Raw genomic sequence first — 19,539 nt, forward strand, 5'->3', positions numbered from 1 at the left:
GCAGTGTGGGGAGAGTCCCATTTACTGGAGACATGTGACCTTCTCCAAATACTCTCCAGATGAGAGTCTGTGTGTCCTCAACAGCCGTTTTCTGCAGCAGTCTCAATGCGAGCTCCTCAAACTGGTACATTCTTTCAACCTCCTGCCCCATACGGCTGCCAGTGTTCAACACGTGGGCCTCCTAGCTTCAAAAAAACTAGAACAAACTATTATTAGCCTGAGAGTAATGTGGCACTTTTCCCCCCTTCATCGTACTGCTTTTCAGCGTTCTGCTAAATATAGTTGATGAATGAGCACTGGCAGGCATTTTGCCTGCAATTAAAGGATGGCGTGACTAGAGATCAGGTCGCCGACATAAAAGCGCCATTGTCTGAGAGAATCTGTCCAGCCCGCTCACCATTGGTTGACGCGTTGGCTGGGTGGCCACAAAATTTCATTTAACTATCTCTTTCAGAAGAGACTGAGATAGGGAAGAAAACAGCAAGACAGCAGTATGTGAACATTTGGGTGTATTTTAATACAATTCAGAAAAAGAAAAAAAAATGAGGAGAATTATTATAGGCCGAAGCAGAGTGTGTGTGTGTGTGTGTGTGTCTCTCCATGTTCGTATTTGTGTATACATGGTTAAAAAAAAAAAAAACCCTACTATGTTTGAGTTTGTGTATAGTCAGTCACAACATGGCTGGTATACTAGTAAACTGCTATATGTTTATGTACTTTGTAATATACTGAAATGCAGTGCCAATTCAATAACGGGCCAGTATCATTTTGAAGAGTCATTTACTTGTACCCAAAAGGTAAAAACCAAAACAAACAAACAAAAAAATCCACCAACTGTGAATTGTCACTTTAAAAACAATTTTAATAAAGAAGTAGGATTTGTCAATTTTGCTGTACACTTTATATGTAGGTTTTATTTATTTATTCATAATATTACATATTATATATTTTAACAGTTTGTTTTCTATAATTGTAATCCAATATGTTAAATTCAGCAATTAAACAGTAGTTATGCCATAAAATGGCAATAAAATGAACAGAAGTGTGTAAAAGATCTTTAGAAAATTTACAATACATGCAGTTTGGCCAGGGGGCACCCAAACCTTTGCATTCAACTGTATTGCCACCTTCTGCAACATCAGTCTTGCAAACACCAGCATCAGGGGGGGTAATAAAAATAATAACCAAAAGATGCAGTTAGTAGTGCAGCTGTAGGGTGTATATGTTTATATGCTTGCCAGTGGAAACTCGTTCATGTAGAGATAAACATTTTGTAAACTTGTTTTTTTAAAGAATCTGAGCTGTTCTTCGTTCCACAAACAGAGCCGTTTCATTTACTGCAACAATATGGGAGCCGAAAGAGAGAACACAGAGACATTCTCACACACTTTCACACAATGTGTCTCACAGCTAGAATCCACCTCATGTGTTCACCTTTGACTCATTCTGCATCCCAGTCTTATAGTACCCGATCTTCTTCTCAACCCCAGTAGTGCATAAAGAGTGTAAAAAGTGTGCTGAAGGACTCAGGACAGCAGAGTCTGTACCTGCTGAGGGGATCTGTGTAACACACCATCAGGCTCTTTGTAGCCACTGGAAGGGTTGGTAACAGCTGTGTACATCTCTGCATATGCACGGCACACCAGCTCTGTGGACTGTTTGAAGATCTGTTCTCTATGGAAAAGGGAGGAGGAGAGAGAGACAGGCAAGACAGACAAGACAGACATCAGTTTCTGATTCTGTTACTACAATGAATACAATGAATAAATTACAGTAAAAACATTGGTACCACAATAGTCACAGTCGATCTATGACAAACTGAATGATTAATCCAAGGGTATTAAAAGGAGTTTATCCTGCTTTTGCTGAAGTAACTGTCTCTACTGCCCAGGGAAGAAGACTTTCTACAATCAGGATGCTGGATCATCACCAACCCATCTCATCCTCATGTCATTCCAAAAGTTTAGGAGCACAATCATTCTAGAGAACACCATTCCACTGCTCCACAGCTTAATGCTAAGGGGCTTTATACCCTGTTCTATTGGCAATACTACACAGGGAACCACAAGTTCTCTACAGCTCCAACCAGGTTGCTAACAGGAATATATATGAAGTGCTTGAAGTTGCTGGTGGAATCAGTGCACACAGTAGATCTACACAGAACTTCTCAGCAGAAGGGGCCAACAGTGCCACCTACAGCTGTACAGAAACTGAGCTGTGGTAGTAAACATAAGAGCACAGAATGGGTTCTCGCGGTAAAAGGGCAAATGAAAAGCACGCAAACATTTATCTTTATGTCTAAATAAGCCTGATTTCAAAAGCCAGCTTGGTTTTAACATGAAGTGTGTACAGTGAAGTGCGTAATATATGAATGTGCGGAACCTGGTTTCCAATAAATCATTCCACCTCTGTTTGCCCCTCTGTGAAAGCCATGTGGAGTCAAGCCACGTTTAGTGGTTATGTGTAGGCGAGAGAGATTTGGAGCTTGGAAGGGGTGGGCGAGGAGGAGGGGGGGGCAGCTAAAAAAAAAAAAAAAAAAAAAAAAAAAAAGACAGCGAGCGAGAGAAATGGACCGGTAGATAATTAGCTGTGGTCGGCCCATCCGCGATTCCATCTCCATTAATAGAGAACATTAACCTGAGGGACACTGAGTGCTCCTCGAGCTCTGCTACATTTCCCAGTAACAATGTGAATCAGTCAGTCTCTCTCTCTTTGTCTCTCAAATAGCAACACCACGTTCATGCTAAAAGCACTCCTGTGAGAAGAGGGAAGGAGAGGGGAAAAAAAGAAAAGAAACAAAACAAACGCACATGATGCCTCTCCTGCTAGCCACTGTATTTGGTGTGCTCAGTGGGATCAGTTACAGGTAATTATGAACAGCACACTCCTGATTGTTTATGTACCATCTAGGGCTGTCATGTACACTTGATTGAACTGGAGCCCTTGATAAAAAAAAAAATAAATAAAAAAAAACAAGCATTTTGTCTTTGAAAAGTATTTGAAAGACTACAGTGCTGTAAATAACTATTTGCACTGAATGACATCAAGTTTTACATTTATAAAAGGAACTCACCCCCTTAAGCAAAAATAACTGAAATCAATTCTTTCTGTAGTTGGTAATTAGTGTCTCAAAATGCCATGGAGGACCACTCTACTTTGCAGAACTGCTTCAATTTAGGCCTTTGAACAAAAAACAGTCCCATTTTAATGGGGTTTAGTTTGGGACTTTTACTAGGCAACTCCAAGCAAAAACTTATTTAGACTGGCTTGTGTGCTTTGAATCATTGTCTTGTTGCATGACCAAACTCTGCTTCAGCTTCATGACCCGAACTCTCTGACACAGAGCAAAAATTCCTTTCCCCAGTGATAGCAAGGTGTCCAGGTCCTGATTCAGCAAAACATCAAGAACACTACAGGACCCCCACCATGCTATACAGTTTGTATAAGGTTCGTCAATTTAAAAGCAGTGTTTTCGCTAGATATACTTGTCTATGGAAAAAGCTTGATTTTAAATTCATCTTTACTCTTTAACATGTGGTTGCAGGATTCAGGAGGATAAATTAGGTGTTTCTTGGAGAACTTAAACTCTCAGTGTTTATTAGACTCAAATATAATATTGTGAAATTTTGTTAATTATTTTTGTTCAAATTTTGTTCCACTTTCTCTTTCTCTCTCTTAACACAAAGTGTCTTTGATTAGTGTGGCTTACAGCTCATCAAAATCCAGAATGAGATTCAAATGAGAAAACTTCATAAGAAAAGGATTTACAATACAGAAAGTATTAAACATCTGAGCAGTATATTCATTTATACAGTCAGTGCTTGGTTGGGGCACCGCGTATTACTCCACCAATGCTGCGTGGCAATCATCTTGGGCTTCAATAACAATATAGCAGTACCACAAGTTGCTTTGAGAGTGGCCTTCAGCTTGTCTGCACTGCTGGGTCGGGTGTAGATATTCTGTAGGGCTTTAATTTACAAATGAAATTGCAAAATTTGCTTTCATCTGAAATGGGGACTTTGGACCACTGAACAACAGTGCAGTTCTTTTTCTCTGTAGCCCAGGTTAGACTCTTCTGACACTCTCTCTGGTTCAGGAGAGCTATAAGCTATAGCCATGTTGATCAAACACTATAAGCCATATTGATCAAAAGCAAAACAAAAAATACTATTTTTACTATCTTTATTTCTCTTGATGTGAAATGGAGTCCAGTGTTTTTCTGCCATGATTTCATGTTTATGTTTATCTGATGGTTGAGTTATGATCACTGACCTAAGCAGAGGTTTGCAAGTCTTTAGATTTGTTCTTGGGTTCCTGGATTATTAGGATCAGTGAATCTTCAAATGAATATCAGGCCTTCTGTCTGTAACCTGAGGCCAAACCCTACTGGAATGTTGTGGGATGACCTGAAATGTGCAGTTCACTCTCAAAAGGCCTACAAACATCACTGAGCTGAAGCTGTTCTGCAGGGTGGCGTAAGCAAAGCAGTGACCTCCCATAGTACCAACCCATGATGTTAAGGACAGGTTACAGGTTACATTCCAACTAGGGTATCCAATACAAATCTGAACTTTCTTAAAAAGTGTATCCTATGTATGAGTAATCGGGAATAAATGTAATGCATATCTATGAAGTGTACCAATAGAAAAATAAAAACAGTTGCTCACTTGATAGCTGCGCTGAGGAGAAAGTTGAGCTGAGGCATCACAAAGGCATCAGGAGTTGACAAGTAGCGATCAAATTGGACCTTTGCATAAAAAATTTAAAAAAATGAAGACCACAATAAGACAAACATCCATGAATACTTGTTGTTGGACTGACAGTAGAGAGAATGATATAAAAAAATAAAAATAAAAATAAAAAAAATAAAAAAAGAGAGACTCACCATAGCTGCTTTAATAGATGAACTGTCCATGCTGGGGAGGTTGGACAGAGGACCCTGGTGTGGGGTGAAAAGAGAGAAGAAGAGAAATCTACTTAGATGTAAATGTCACACACTAATGTTTAGAAGCTGTGTTTGGGCACTGCGTGAATTCTGTGTGAAGTGAATTCTTGGGCTGTGTATTGGCAAAAACCTGGCGATATGATGCGTATCAATACAGGAGTTATATGTTATATGTACGGTTATATAGTTCGGAAAACTGTCATAGTACAAAAACACAAATCATATGCATAAAATTTTAGTAAGTCAGAACAGTGGAAGCTGAGGACTACAACACTGCCATCTAGTGGTTGAGAATTAAACCCAACACAAATTAAACCACTGTCTGCCATAATTGCTTGCATTAGTGCTGGGAACAGAACCTTACATCAAGGTCTACTGAAGTTTTGTCCTGGATTACAATTAATGCATGATTATAACACACACAAAAAACCAATATATCATCAAAATGGGCAACATTAAGTTACCTAGAGGTTCTGAATGTTGATTTTGACTATTTTTGATGAACAGCCCAGCCCTATTTTGCATGTAAACTATTAATTAAAAATGTATACTGTTTGAGAATATACTTAAAAAATACTTCAAAATACTGATATTATTTTAACACCCCTAGTGATTTTCCATTAAGGACATAAACATATACATATACAGTTGGAGCCATTTAGATTTGGACAGTAACAATTTTTAATGTAAATGCCTCTTTTTTATGTCCGAATTTGTTAGTAGAGGTGTTCTCCTCAAGCTCCATTTTTCTATTTTTGACAACAGGACTTTGATTGGCTGGACATTTATGGTTACTCTGAAGTAGCGCTATAGTATACAAGATGATTCTTTTCTAGTCAGTCTTTAATCATCATCTCAGAATGGAACCTCTAACAACAAAAACCAACATTTCCAAACCAAAAAAATGTACTAAAATGGCTTGTACTCAAAAAGAAGCTAAACAGAATCATCAGCCTCCTCATCATCACTGTTCGAAGTCAGAGTATAGGGCAGAGGGAACCCATAATTAATGCTGAATGTAAAAGGAGAAGGCAGTGGAGCAGGAGGCAAGACAGTTGTGTTCTGCACTTGTGGACAGCAGGTGCCTTGAAGCAGTTAGTCACCCTGCAGCCTATCACGGGGGAGGACTGGCAAAGGAATGACCAGACTACATAATCATGCCAAGGCCACTTTCTCCTTCTCTCTCTCACTCTGGCTTTGCTTACTCTGTACTCTTGTTCCACTGAAGTAGCCCATTCATATGGTTGATAAGAGTGTGGCGTTGTAAAAAGGAGCAGTCATAAGTACCTTTCAGAGCTCACCACAGTTCTGTTCCATAGTGGCCTGCTGACATTTGCACTAAAAGGGAGTGAACATGGAGTGAAAATGGAGATGAAGTGGGCTACTTTCAGAGACAGGGGAAAGTAATCGATTCTTGGACGCATCATGATTCTCTCTTGAAAGACTCACAATGTAACTCACATAAAGCCAAACCATTTATGAAGCAGGATTGGTTCTGCAGATCTCGTAAAAAAAAAAAAAAAAAAAGTCAGCTTTACAGGAGAAGGAAAAGGCCTTTTAAGTCCATTTATCGTCATATTTTGACAGCGCAAAGAAGAACTGCATGAAAGTCAAACAATTACATAGAGATGCATGTTGCATTTTTGTGTAAGAGAGACTATATATTAGCAGTAGCACAGCAAAGTCATTTGCATTAAAAGTCTTTTCATAACACAGACATTGCTGTATTACATGCATGTACATGTGCATGTTGTTGACAATATGACAAACCTTTTAAAAGCTTAAGAAAATCAACAGTAATATCCTATTCAAAATACATAAGCATATACTCATAAGCATATTTCCTTTGCCCAAATGTCCCTAATTACAACATACAGACTATAACATCAAAAAACATCAAAATGAGAGAGGACGAGAGAGCTTTAACAGACATATGTAATCAGAGGCATGATAAATGCGAGAATATGAATAATAATATTTTCCCCCACGCCCCTAGGCCTTTTCAATCTCATGTCATTTCCTGGCGTATAAAAAACCTAAGTGAAAAGCCACGCTCACAGACCTATTGATGAAAGCTTTACCATAGTGTAACCATGGAAACAAGGTCTAAACAGAGGCTGTGTCAACAAATGGAGACTATTCCTGTAAAATGTGAAAAAGAGGAGGGAAAAAAAACCCACATCATCAGTGTCATCAGTGATTGGGACAGCATACTTGTTATGGCAATCTAACAGCCATAAATGCAGCTTTAAATATAGGAGGAGAGTTTTCTCTCTGACTGACACACAGAAGCACACCAAAAAGCAATGCTACCGTATCTCTGATGTGGACATGAGGGGAGAGGGAAAAAAAAAACAAAAAAAAAAAAAACACACATTTCTTTCCTCAGACAACTTATTTACAGCATGTGTGTGTGATTGCTGGTTTAGAAAACATTAGAAATTAGAATACGTACTTCTGTGTGTCAATGAGCAATATGTGCATTGCTGATATTGGCCATGCAGGCAGGTTTTTGTAAGACTTTCTAATTAGTCAAAACAGGATCAGAGGTCAAATAATGTGGAGCTGTATGTATGTATTTATGATGTGGCTATTTTTTCTTTAGAAGGTTAGACTGTGTAGCTAGATTTTATACACCTGTGGCAATGTGAGTAAATGAGATCAAATGAGTCCAAGTACTTTTTTCCTCCCCACATCAGTGATATACTTCTTAGTGACAGTGATAATCTGCAGTAGTTGTTGTTTCTGCAGTATTATTGCAAAAAGAAAGTTTTAAAAAATATATATATTTTTTTATAAACACACATTACTCTTCACTATTTGATCAATAATAAATGGAATGTGCTCATCCTTAGGCTCTATCAAACAGACAGATAAGCAATGTACTTCAGAGTAGAGGACATGCTCTTTCCTAATCTTGACCTGTGCCTATTTTGGACTGTAGTCAATTAAGAGAGAATGGAGTAGATGGATTCTGAGGAGATAAGCCCATCAAGCAAACATTATTAGTGAACCAAGACCTGAACAAGATGCACTGAAATGGGAGCTCATATTTTAACACCTGCATGCAACACTTACAAAAAAAGGCTCAGAGGAGTTTGACTTAATTTTCACTTAATATTGGACTGTGGTTTTGCAGAGAGATGCCATAATTTGAATGTGATTCATCTGATCTCACCCTTATGCTATTAGGCTCCTGGTGTACCCTATGCCTGAATATGTGAGTCAAATTCTGCCTGGCCAAATGAAACGTTCAGGTATCAGCTCTGTTTTGAAAAATGGCACATAAAGTTTGGTGTTGTAAAGCATGTTGAGCTCTCCTGCTGGTTTTTAATTAACCCCCCAGTCTGAGTCAGTACTAGAACATTAAAAGCAGGACAGCTTGTATTGTATCTGTGGTAAAGGTCTCCTACCTGCTCTGCGCTGTGCTGCTGTACGCAGTTGTAGATGTAGCCGAGTCCAGCTCGGGTCAGCACGTAGGATGCCTGTTCGTTGATCAGTGTGTCCAAGTGAGCCTCGATCTAATACAAACAATAAAAAGGACGACAGAAAAACACAGCGTTGAAGCGCTCTCTGCCATTTTCTTTCATTAGGAGAGCTGGAGTTCAGCTCTATTACAGCCAGAGCAGAAATGAACAGCGTTCATTACAGCAGCTTACATAAGGGAAAGCTTGGGACAATATGAGAGTGGTACAGATGGTAAGAAGCGCAGGATTTGATTTGAAAAGATGGCCGGGGGTCAACTGAAATGCATCAGAGCAGTAAAAAGACATGGCAAGTGTTTTTAAGCAAAGGCCGGTTACGAATACAGACGTCCGTTACAAATACAGCATTCAATCTTTGAAACGTACAGCCTAACAATAATAATAATAATAATAATAATAATAATAATACCAATCCTTCCAAATGTTAAATGACTATGAGAGTGCCTGTTCTGTTTTATTTATTGATTATTTATTGTTTATTATCATCATTTATAATTTTTTTTTAGCCAACTGCTACAGCTTCCCTGCAAAGTACTGGTCAGGATGTATACACATCTCTTTACCAGCAGTGCTGGTAACAGTGTCTGTATTAATTTTAACCGAAGTTACAATTTTGATTTTTGAGCCGTTTTGGGAATGTGTGAATTCTGTATTGTTTCCAATCATTGAACCCTCACCATTCCTCTAACCGGTCCAGGTTCTCCTGAAACCAGACTACTTTAGTGAGAAACTGCTGGTTACAGGAAAAAAGTATACAGTGTAAAGTGTTTATCCAGATACTACATTTACATTTAAGGCATTTAGCAGACACTCTTATCCAGAGCAACTTACAATAGTGCTTCGCTGTTTAGTCAGAAAATACCCTTTGCTAGTTTGTATAGACTAGGATCCAAAAGATACCTCTAAGCTTAAATACTACTGAACACAAAAGTCAGTATGGAGACCATAACACTCAACACTACAATACGCCCAAGTATTCTTGGAGATGGGTCTTCAGTCGGCATTTGAAGTCAGTGAGCAACTCTGCGTTCGGACACCCTGGAACTACTACTTTGGTGCTAGGACAGAAAAGTCGGATGCTCGTCTTCCATGGACCTTGAGGGTCAAGCTGAGCCACACTTTAAGCTCGAAAGGCTCTTAGCACTGATCAGCTTTTGACCACTGCCATCAAGTCTAGAGGGGCTGGTACATTTTTTGGCTTTGTAGGCCAACATCAGGGTTTTAAATCTGATGCGGGCAGCTACATATCATCATATTTTTACCATATCACCCACCCCTACTATCCAGGTATGAAACGTGTTAATTTAAGCTGCAAGCAGCCTCTACATGTCCATAAACGTACTTAAGATTTTCTGAAATCAATATTGTTGCACTAAAAGTCTTTAGTCTTTAGATGTTGGAACATTAAATGTTGGAACATTGCTGTGAGGACGTGACTGCACTCAAGAGCATTAGTATATTTAGATACTGACGCTGGATAATAAGCTCTGGACTGCAAACACTACTCCAACTCATCCTAATTCTACAGTGCACCTTCACTCCAGAGAATGCAGCTCTACAGCACCATAGCCCAATGATTGGGGGGGGCTATATACCACTCTAGAAGATGCTAGGCATTGGCCTTGCTTGGCATGATGACCGTAGATACATTAGCAGCTAGAATGTATCATACTATGAGCAGTTCTTTTCTAAGAAGATTTTAAAAGCTGTGTGTGTCCCAATGATCAATAGTATTCAGCAAGGGTTGGACCTTAAAGTAGCTGGGAGGTGGGACAAAGCTGACACATACCTGAAACTCGAGCATCTCTAGGCGCTTGTCTGTAAACTCAAACAGGGCAAGAGTTGTTTTCATCATGTAGAGAGAGTTCACCATGTACGTGGCCATGTCTGCGGTGCCCAAGTTGCTGGCAGACACAGTGCAGAGCTGCAGCAGGGGGTCCAAGATACATGACAAGACCTGCACACAACACAGAGGATAGTGGTTTTTAACATTTTTGTGCTGCCTGATTCCAACACACTAATAAGCATTTGTGGGTGTTGGCACTCTTTGGAGACCACTGGAATAGTAAAATTAAAAGTAGTTGTTTGTGCAATGTTCCCAAGCTGTCATAATTACAGAGAAAATGAAGTAAGATCAGAAATGTGAAGGAAGGTTTGATTATAGTTCAGTAGACATGCGTAAGTGTTGGAACAAAATAACACCTGATTGGTCATACTGAGGGGATTTCTGACTTCACTTGCCTTTACAAGTAAAATACTTACTTTCACTGGTTTAAAAATGGCACACTGTCTTGGTCAGTTCAAAATTTCCCACCACTACAGTCTTAGGAAGTGCATTTTGGGTTACTGCCTTATTGCTTAATGCAGATTTGGGCACTTCTGGTAAATAGAAAGACTGTTTATTTATGTACCTAAAATGTGACTTCTTAATCTACAGTGATGAGTGTGGCAGCTCCAAACGCTGCCTAATTTCTAAAAAAACTTCAAGCATGTTTCACAGATGAGGAAGCATGCCCTGCATTGGCTGTCGTTTCCTTATTTTCTCCACCCTTTGACCTTCCATATTGTTGTGTTTACAATCACCTCTTCTGTCTGTAAAATTTTGTTTCACAAGTCTGCTGGACCCTCTGCACTGTCTAACCTATTGTAACCTGGCCTTGTGTTTTGGAGGATGATGAGATGTTTATATCTTGTGGTGCAGCCTTTATAATTCTCTTGCTGAAATCTTCTGTAAACAGTAGATTGTTCCTGTAATCTGAAGGTTGTTTGGGGATTTCAGGGAGAGCAGATTTAGAGTTTTATAACCTTGTAGCTTTTCCTGTCTTCAGCTGCAGTGTTTTTTTTTCCTCAACAGATCTAGTAATAATTTCAACGGTCATGTACAGACGTTTGTTTCACCACTAAACAGTACCTCCACCCCCACCGAGACATTACCAATTGAGGATTGTGAAGGACACTCTAAACTGGATATTTTGTGTCAATAGAGCAGTTTAGTCCAATGAATTTGAAAGGGAGAGAGGGAAGGAAGAAAGGAAAGAAGGATATATATAAATAAAAGATACAGACGAAAATCTTTTTACATTAAACTATACGTTCTTTACCTGAGCAAAGTCAGCCTGCCGGGCATCTAGCGGGAGTACAGAGGAGTCATGGGAGGCAAGAACCTCCCTAAGGAGAGAGAGGGTCTGAGTAAGGGAGGCTGTGGGCCCCAGATCAGGAGGAGGTAGTTCCACCTATATGAGAGGGAAAGAAAAAGGGGGCAAACAACTTCAACATTTATAACATGAGAACTACATCAGGCTCTTATTATTGGGGGGGGTCAGCTTAGCTCTTGACCAGCGTAGGGTATGGTTTCAATTGGATTTAATGGTTTGGCTGGTCCACTAGCATGATCAATAGGACCACACCAGCCTGAACTCGCTATTCGACCAGTCTGACACCATCCAAACCAGCATGACCAAACTAGTTAACCAGTCAAACTCAAAAAAAAAAAAAAAAAAAACTTGAACCCATCTTAACAGCTTACCAGTTTTCAGCTGGATGAACCACTTTTCAATCACTTTGACCATCAAAGACCAGCTTAGCCCAGCTAGAACCAGCAAAAAAGCTGGTCTTGAGCTGGATCTTGAACAGCTCAAGCAGAGGTGTAGCAGCATCTTGTAGCAGAGGTGGTAGAGCTTGCAAGAATGTGACCCAGTACTTGTGTTTTATTCAAATGGCCCTCATTTATTAGCTTTTTGTAATCCTCTAAGCAGCCTTCACTGCACTATACTGAATAATGCTCCACAGATTTTTACAAAGCAGCGCTTCCCCTCGTCACATGCTCAGTACCTACCACGTATGACACTGTATCCGACTCCTCAGTGCTTACTAATAAACGCTCAGCTCTTTCTTCCATCCATCCCTGCTAGCAGGGTGTAGTGCCCTGCAGCCTCTAATAGAGCTCATTAGCCCTGGCCAGCGTTCCTGGCACCAAGCACTGGCCGCTGATACGTAACGTCCCTAAGCCTGAGCTGATTCGATTAACGTGCTGCTAAGGTGATAATTCCCTCTGAAAAGCAGAGAGCAAGACCGACATGTTGTTCCAATCGATCCACCTGTCGATGAAACAGCCTTCCTAAGAAGCCTGATCGTGTTCGAAGATATTTTGGCGGTAATTTAAGAGGCACCGGTGTGGAGCTGCTGTTTTGCAGCCCAGTGTACTCGCTTACGCGGAGGCGTGCGGCCCTGGTGTTTACAAGGTACAAGTCCTTCAGAGTCTGTTGACCTCAGGGATTTCATAATAACAGAAAAAAGAGGATACAATGGGACTCATGTAGCATTGGGATGCGAAGTATAACCCCCACCCTCTTGAATTCTCAAGGACCTGTGGAGATGGTAATGGCCATCTATTTATAAATCACAAAATAAACCTCTACTGAACTCACTGATATTGAAACACAAGTCACACATTTGACTGAATGTGAAGTTTCTTTAAATAGCGCGTGCATGTGTGTAAGGAAAAAAATACTGAATTAGATGGACCCAAACTTCTAATAAATGCATTCAGCTACTTTAGGTTGCACACATTGCTGACACAGTTCGTCTAGTCCTTTTAGAGAAGTAGCAGGTGTCCCAATACTTTTGTCCATATAGTGTCTCAATACTAAACACTGGTTTGGTTTGGTATTTTGTAAACAACAACAGCAACAACAACACTACTAAGCTTGTTTACCTTGTCCATGAGTCGGCTAGCATGGACACTGAGGCTGTTGAAGAACATCTTCTTACTGAGGACATGCATCTCCTCAATAGTGATCAACAGAGATGAAACGCTCGTGCCAATGATGCCACTGAAAGAGCGACAAAGAGAGAGATAGACAGATATTATAACGATCTGAGGCTATTAGCTTAGCTTAGATCCTAGCATTCAGTCATGATAGGCCAAGCCTGCTGTACCTGATTGTGTGATGATAGAACTTCAGTAGGTTGGAGAGTTTGTACAGAAGCACTGCGCCCGGCTCGGCTACAATCACCTGCTCAATACGCACCTGTGGAACACAGAGGAGTAAAATTTCAAGATGATATGAATGAGAGGCTGGATCCATTTAGTACCACTATTAAAAAAAAAGGTGGTACAAAAGGTTCTTTAAACAATGCCATAGAAGACATTGGTAAGGAACCCTATTCCATCAAGCCATTACACTCAAACAGCTCTTTTATCTCTTTATCAAACCAAAAGTGGTTTGAAGGGGAAATGCATGCTTATGCTTGGTAGTGAAAATGTTAATGTAATGTAATGTAGTGTGACTTGACTAACAGAATCACTTAACACTCTGTCACAACCATTTCCAACAGAAGTTATTTTGTCAAACTGAAAGTTTGAAAGCGCACTGGGAGTGTTCTTCTCGTCTGACTTTTCTCATGCATCCTCTTCCCCTCACCTTCAGTGGTCTGCACACCCCCTCAGTTATGTGGCCAACAATTTCCTGCATGCTGTCCTCTACGCCTGTACAGTTAGAAGCCAGCGCACACACACACACACACACACACACAAAACTTTACTTCAGCTTGCACATTTGCAACAAAAATACTGCTTATGTCTTACAGTCTACTGACTCGGGTAACCGCAAAAACCTTCTGCATGTAAAAGGTGAAAGTCAATAAAATCATACATTTTATTCCAACCCCAACTTTTTATATTTACAGTAAACATTAGTTTTAATGAAGATTAATGTTTTATACAGCTATGAACAATCAACAAAGGTCACTGAATGAAGAACTCTGAAGGGCATTTTGTCTTCACAGTTCTGTCTTTATAATAAAGAAATCAGAGTTACTTCTGTATATCAACTAGGTTTTACATTAAATGCATGGCTGCCTCATCCAAACAGTTGCAAGAAAGTCACTAAACCCTTTGGAATTACCTGGATGTTTGCATTGCTTACTAACAAAATCTGTTCATTATCCAAGTCACAATCACAAACACAATCCAACTAAACTAATAACACTCACACGGTTGTATTGTCGGTGTCTTTTATTGAGCACATCGAGTAAACATCCACAGTGCAGGCTAGGAAAAAACGTAAGTGAACCCTGAAACCTGTAGGTCCCATTTTAGCAGCAATCACCTCCACCTCCACTTCCTGTAGCTGCAAATAATATTTGCACAATGCTGAGGTGTTTCAGTTCAGTAATATGTCTGGGGTGTCTTGCATTCGCAGCTCTCTTCAGGCCATGTTACAGCATCTCAAAAGGTGTAAAGGTTCACTTAGACAAAACACAAATCTTCTTTTTCATAGAAGATTTAATCTTTTTCGTATTCATTTTCTTGCAATTGTGTGGATGTGGCAGAGGGGGAGGTATATAAGCTGGTAGGAACCTAGCCACAACAACGTAATTCATATACAGAGGCAATTATGATAATTCAGTGAGTTTTTGAATTATAATGGCAGTTTTTATATGTTAAATATGAGTGCCAGGTGGTGAAAACCTTGCTGCAGTTAGTAGATTAGGGTAGAGCAGTGGAGATGGAATGTACCTTGCACTGTGACCTGTTTGAGCAGTGCTTCCAGATGCTCCTTCTCTGAGGCTGTGGCCTGGTGCAGCCATGCCAGCATGTCCCCCACATACCTAAGAGAACAACGCAAACAGTTTGCAACGTTTAGGCCATGTTTATATTACAGAGTTGATGTGGCATAAAGTGAAAGTAAGACACTGATCTGATCTATTATTCAGACCTGTGTTCAGCAGATTAGAGCCACTTTCATATGTAAGCCATGATTGGACAGATTTCTGCATAACAATGCAGCTCTGTTAAAGAGCTTTAAAATGTCCTGAATTGGTAAAGTTTGTTTACTTCATTTTTTTTTTTTTTCTAAAATTGTATATATATATAATTTTTTTTTAGGTTAAGGTTAGGGTTAGACTAAGACTATTCTTATCACACATACAGTAATTGACACATTTAGTACATATGTATGACTACATTCTGACTACATGTAAACAATGAACAAACACGCGGCATGTTGGGACACACTGTAAATGGACAATGCTCATAAAAAATAAAATAAAAAAGTGCAAAGGAGACAGGGCTAGTGTGACTATGAGTGTCTCGAACACAACAACAGGGTACTTAATACTCAACATGGCCATCACAGCAGGTCATCATTACACTAGTGTTATATTCTTTATCAGAAAGCGGACGAAGAAGAGAGAAGACATGCAGTTCTGAGAAGTGCTCTTCTCGCCTTTTATTGACATTCTCCGGAGAACCTGATGTTCTCTCCCCAGGTTTCCAGAGATGGGCCGCGGACGCTAGAACAGAAACAGGACGTGGAGACCTTGCAGCATCCAGAAATCCATAGATCTCAATAGCCGCCCTTTCCCTGAACCCGCTACGCTAACTGATTCCCTGAAGGAGGCCTGAGGATTCTCTGAAAGAGAATCAGGGTGTTTTTAATGCATTTAGAGATTTAGAGACCAGAATTGGATTTGCCACTTTGAAGACACAGTTTAGAGAACAGAGCGCCAACAAAAACGGGGGCTGGCACAGAGATGAGTGCTACATGCGTAATGTAATGAGATATGGAGTGGCTTTTAGTGCTAAATGACAGCAAGACCCTCAAGATGACCTCCTATTAGGTGTGAAACGACAGCTTTATTTTTAGAGCTGAAAAAGCCACCCATGCCATTTTTCTGGATTTTCACTGAGTGGAGGAAATGTGAGGATGGTTGTATGGTCACTGTATATGTTTAGCAGAGTAGTAGAGCAGTTTACCTCATAGGGTCATGAGAATGCATCTCTATTGGCCTGGGGGTGCCCCCTGGGCCACCCCGCGTCAGTGCATCGATGAAGCCTCGGACCACTGCGCTGCGCCTGGCTGTGCCAAACTCATCCAGTGTATATCTAACATCCAAAACAAGAGAAAGAACACAGGTGAGAAGCGTGCCATGCATATGAGTGGTAACTGATTTTCACAGATACTTTTACAATTAATAAAAAAAAAAAACAGACAAATAAATAAATAAATAAATAAATAACCAAGCCCATTAAACCTTCCTTGGTATGAAAAGTAGATTATAGTTCAAATAAAAAACCTCAAATTGTGTTTTTCAACCTACTGAAAAGTATCTTTGCCCTGAGAAACGTAAAGCATTTTAATGTATTTGTCTCCTGAGATCATAATATAAAAGAAACAGCAATTAACAGAAACAGTGGAGGTCAAGTTGAGGTCTAGTTGAGCAAGAAAACCTTCAGAAAGACTTGCTCATAGGACTAACAGACATGTCAAGACAAACTGCAAAAGATCTTCAGAAAGATTTAGCAGACTCTTGAGTGGTTGTGCACTATTCTGTGCAGCAACACCTGCACAAAAATGATCTGCATGGAAGAACCATCAAAAGAAAACCTTTCCTGCATCTTCGCCACACGATTCAGCATTAGAGGTTTTCAAAGAAACATCTAAACAAGCCCGATGCATTTTGGAAACAAGTCCAGTTAACTGATGAAGTACATTAAATAGAAGCTTTTGGCTGCAGTCAGCACAAGTATGTTTGGAGAAAAAGGGGTACAGAATTTCATGAAAAAAATACCTCTCCAACTGTTAAATACAGCCCAATTACCTTGCAGAACTAGAATCTACAACAAGCATTTACAAGCTGCCCATCTTTAACGTTATACCTTTTGGAAATTGGGTCATGTTTTACTCGCTTCACTATTCACAGTCCCAGAAATCTTGACCAGGGGGTGCCTCAACATTTGCACGCCACTGTATGGCATTAATCCCAATGTAGCCTGGGAATTCCAATTGGTCAGTTTTAGTATGCTAAGTTATTGCAAATGGATAAAAGACAACACACTCATTTATTTACTTTGAAAAGCATATATGTGTCCTCTGCAAAACAAAGCCCTTTTGCCCGGACCTTAACCATGACTTCTAAAATCAATGAGAGAAAAATGCCTGATGTTAGCAAGAGCCTCGGTCACACAGGCAGAAGGGCCCCCGCTGTAGCGCGGAAGCGCGGCAGTGTTTTGATCTATGGGCTGAGAATGAGCTGGAGCAGACTAAACAGTAGCCACTACAGCAGCCACAGAAAAAAGGGGTGGAGTGGCTTGGCACAAATCACAGGAACACACTTTCTCGCTCTCCTGCTCTCGCTGCGTTGGCCTTGGACTCCCACAGCCTTCCCCTTAGTCAGGGGCCATGGCACAGAATGTGGGAGAGAAACAAGACAGCGAAAACACTGGCAGAACCAGAAAGATAAAAATCAATGTTTACCTGAGGTTAACAATCAATCTCATAAACTGACACTTCGTATGTATACACATTTCTCTAATATTTCAGACCATATTTCTTCAGTTGATGACATTCTTTTACAATGTGGTTGCAACCTGAACCTCTGGGTTGAACTCGCACAATCTGGAGAACAACTGCACATTCCAGATGCTCGCATAGTTTCCTTAATAATACTGGAAGCCTAAAATCAAATCAGCCCAAGAAATGACACTGGGATATTCACTTGACCTGACTTTAGAGGAAACCGCAATAAGAAATAACTTCCAACACAAGGTCAAGTTTACATTTTGTCTATGGAAACAGTGAGATAGCAGTGCCCGTACACAGAACAGTGGTTTAGATTTTACAGTTTCTGAGAAAAACTAAAACTGAAACCTAAAAACAGTCTCAAAAATACTGAGAACTGAAATGGAATGCATTATATGCAAAAACATTCCCACCAATAGTGCTCCATATGGATGCATGAGCCCATTTAAATGAAAATGGATCACTATACAGTGCTGTGCAAAAATTGTAGGCACCCGTAAAATGTGAATTAAAAAGCTCCTTATCTGGGCAGTAAGTGTTTATTTACTCCATAAAACACTAATATTACAATAAATTCAAATAACATTCAAACGTCTCCAAAGCTTTCCTCATGGGAGTTTTGTGGCATTTATAGTCCTCATCCCTGGTAAATCAGTGTTTAACCATGAAAAATTGGGTGAGCTGAGGACATCCATGCATTGGTTTGGGGCGTCCAGGAGAGATCTGGAACCAAACTTTGTTTTTACACTAGCTCAAACTCCAACTTTCTTCAAGACGAGAATTTTTGTTACTTGTTATGTTTACATGCATCTGTTCTAATGTGATCTGGAGTTTCTACAAGCAACCGTTTAGCCGACAAAATCTGTATTAAACAGTGAAGATGAAGAGCTTTGAGCAGTTTGTGGCTGGGGAAAAGAGTGTTACATTAACTGCCCATGCCCCACATTTAACTTAAGGTCACCAGGCATTTTTCCTGTGCAATCATGGTAGTTAGCCCAATCCATATCAAGAAGTCCAGTAACTGTATAAGTGAACTGATGTACCATCTCTAACCTAAGAGAATGCTAAGCAGTTCAATGCTGCTTCCTATGGATTGTTTGTTGACGTGATTCCGTGATTAACTTTACTGCAGGCCGTCTTTGGCTCATTAAGGCACTATATCAGTGACACATTAAGCAATCCCAGAACACCTCCTTTGGCTACGTTCACCTCATAAGCCTCATTAATCAAATAATAAATATTAATAAATAATAAATATTAAATATTTTGCCCAGATCAGATTTGGCTATCTTGTCCCTGAAACAGCATGCATGATCACACTGATCCACCACCAAAAGCATGCATATAGGCAAAAAGACACATTAAGTCCGAAATCTGACCATTCACATTTATGCCGCATGCCCAAGAATCAGATACATATCTGACAATATAAGCAAGTGACATAAATGACACACACAATATGTACACTCAGCCATAACATAAATAAATATATATATATTTCAAATAAAAATAAAAAATACAAAAAAATATAAAAAATATTTTTACACAACAGCCATTATATGCCATATATTCTGAAATGGCCAAAATTCCAGTCTGTTCTGAATATATTCAAACATTTTGACAAAAGTTTCTCATCCACTGTCACAGAAAGGTAAATTTGCACAGAGCGGTCAACTATTCTGAATCAGAGGCGACACCATGTGGTGAGCATAAGAAAATTCACTTTCCTCCTTCATTTCACTATGGTCAGAAGAGTAAATATGAAGGGTGCTGACAAATGTTTTGTCTTATTTGTTTTTATATT

The 19,539-nt window shown here is 39.8% G+C and overlaps 1 protein-coding gene across 1 annotated transcript in view; it reads right to left on the reverse strand.

The window, feature by feature from the left end:
* Positions 1-494: 494 nt before the first annotated feature.
* Positions 495-19,539, reverse strand: part of cog6 (component of oligomeric golgi complex 6) — a 38,892-nt gene continuing 19,847 nt past the window's right edge. The window contains exons 9-19 of the mRNA XM_072691788.1: positions 16,190-16,318; positions 14,951-15,042; positions 13,854-13,918; positions 13,369-13,460; positions 13,145-13,262; positions 11,532-11,663; positions 10,220-10,387; positions 8,359-8,466; positions 4,886-4,939; positions 4,668-4,747; positions 495-1,674 (exon numbers count right to left, since the gene is read on the reverse strand). Of these exons, the coding sequence (XP_072547889.1) occupies positions 1,527-1,674; positions 4,668-4,747; positions 4,886-4,939; positions 8,359-8,466; positions 10,220-10,387; positions 11,532-11,663; positions 13,145-13,262; positions 13,369-13,460; positions 13,854-13,918; positions 14,951-15,042; positions 16,190-16,318 (1,186 nt within the window). The 3' untranslated portion in view covers positions 495-1,526. The remainder of the gene's footprint in view (positions 1,675-4,667; positions 4,748-4,885; positions 4,940-8,358; positions 8,467-10,219; positions 10,388-11,531; positions 11,664-13,144; positions 13,263-13,368; positions 13,461-13,853; positions 13,919-14,950; positions 15,043-16,189; positions 16,319-19,539) is intronic.

This window comes from Salminus brasiliensis, chromosome 11 (assembly GCF_030463535.1).
Source record: "Salminus brasiliensis chromosome 11, fSalBra1.hap2, whole genome shotgun sequence".
Lineage (NCBI taxonomy): Eukaryota > Metazoa > Chordata > Actinopteri > Characiformes > Bryconidae > Salminus > Salminus brasiliensis.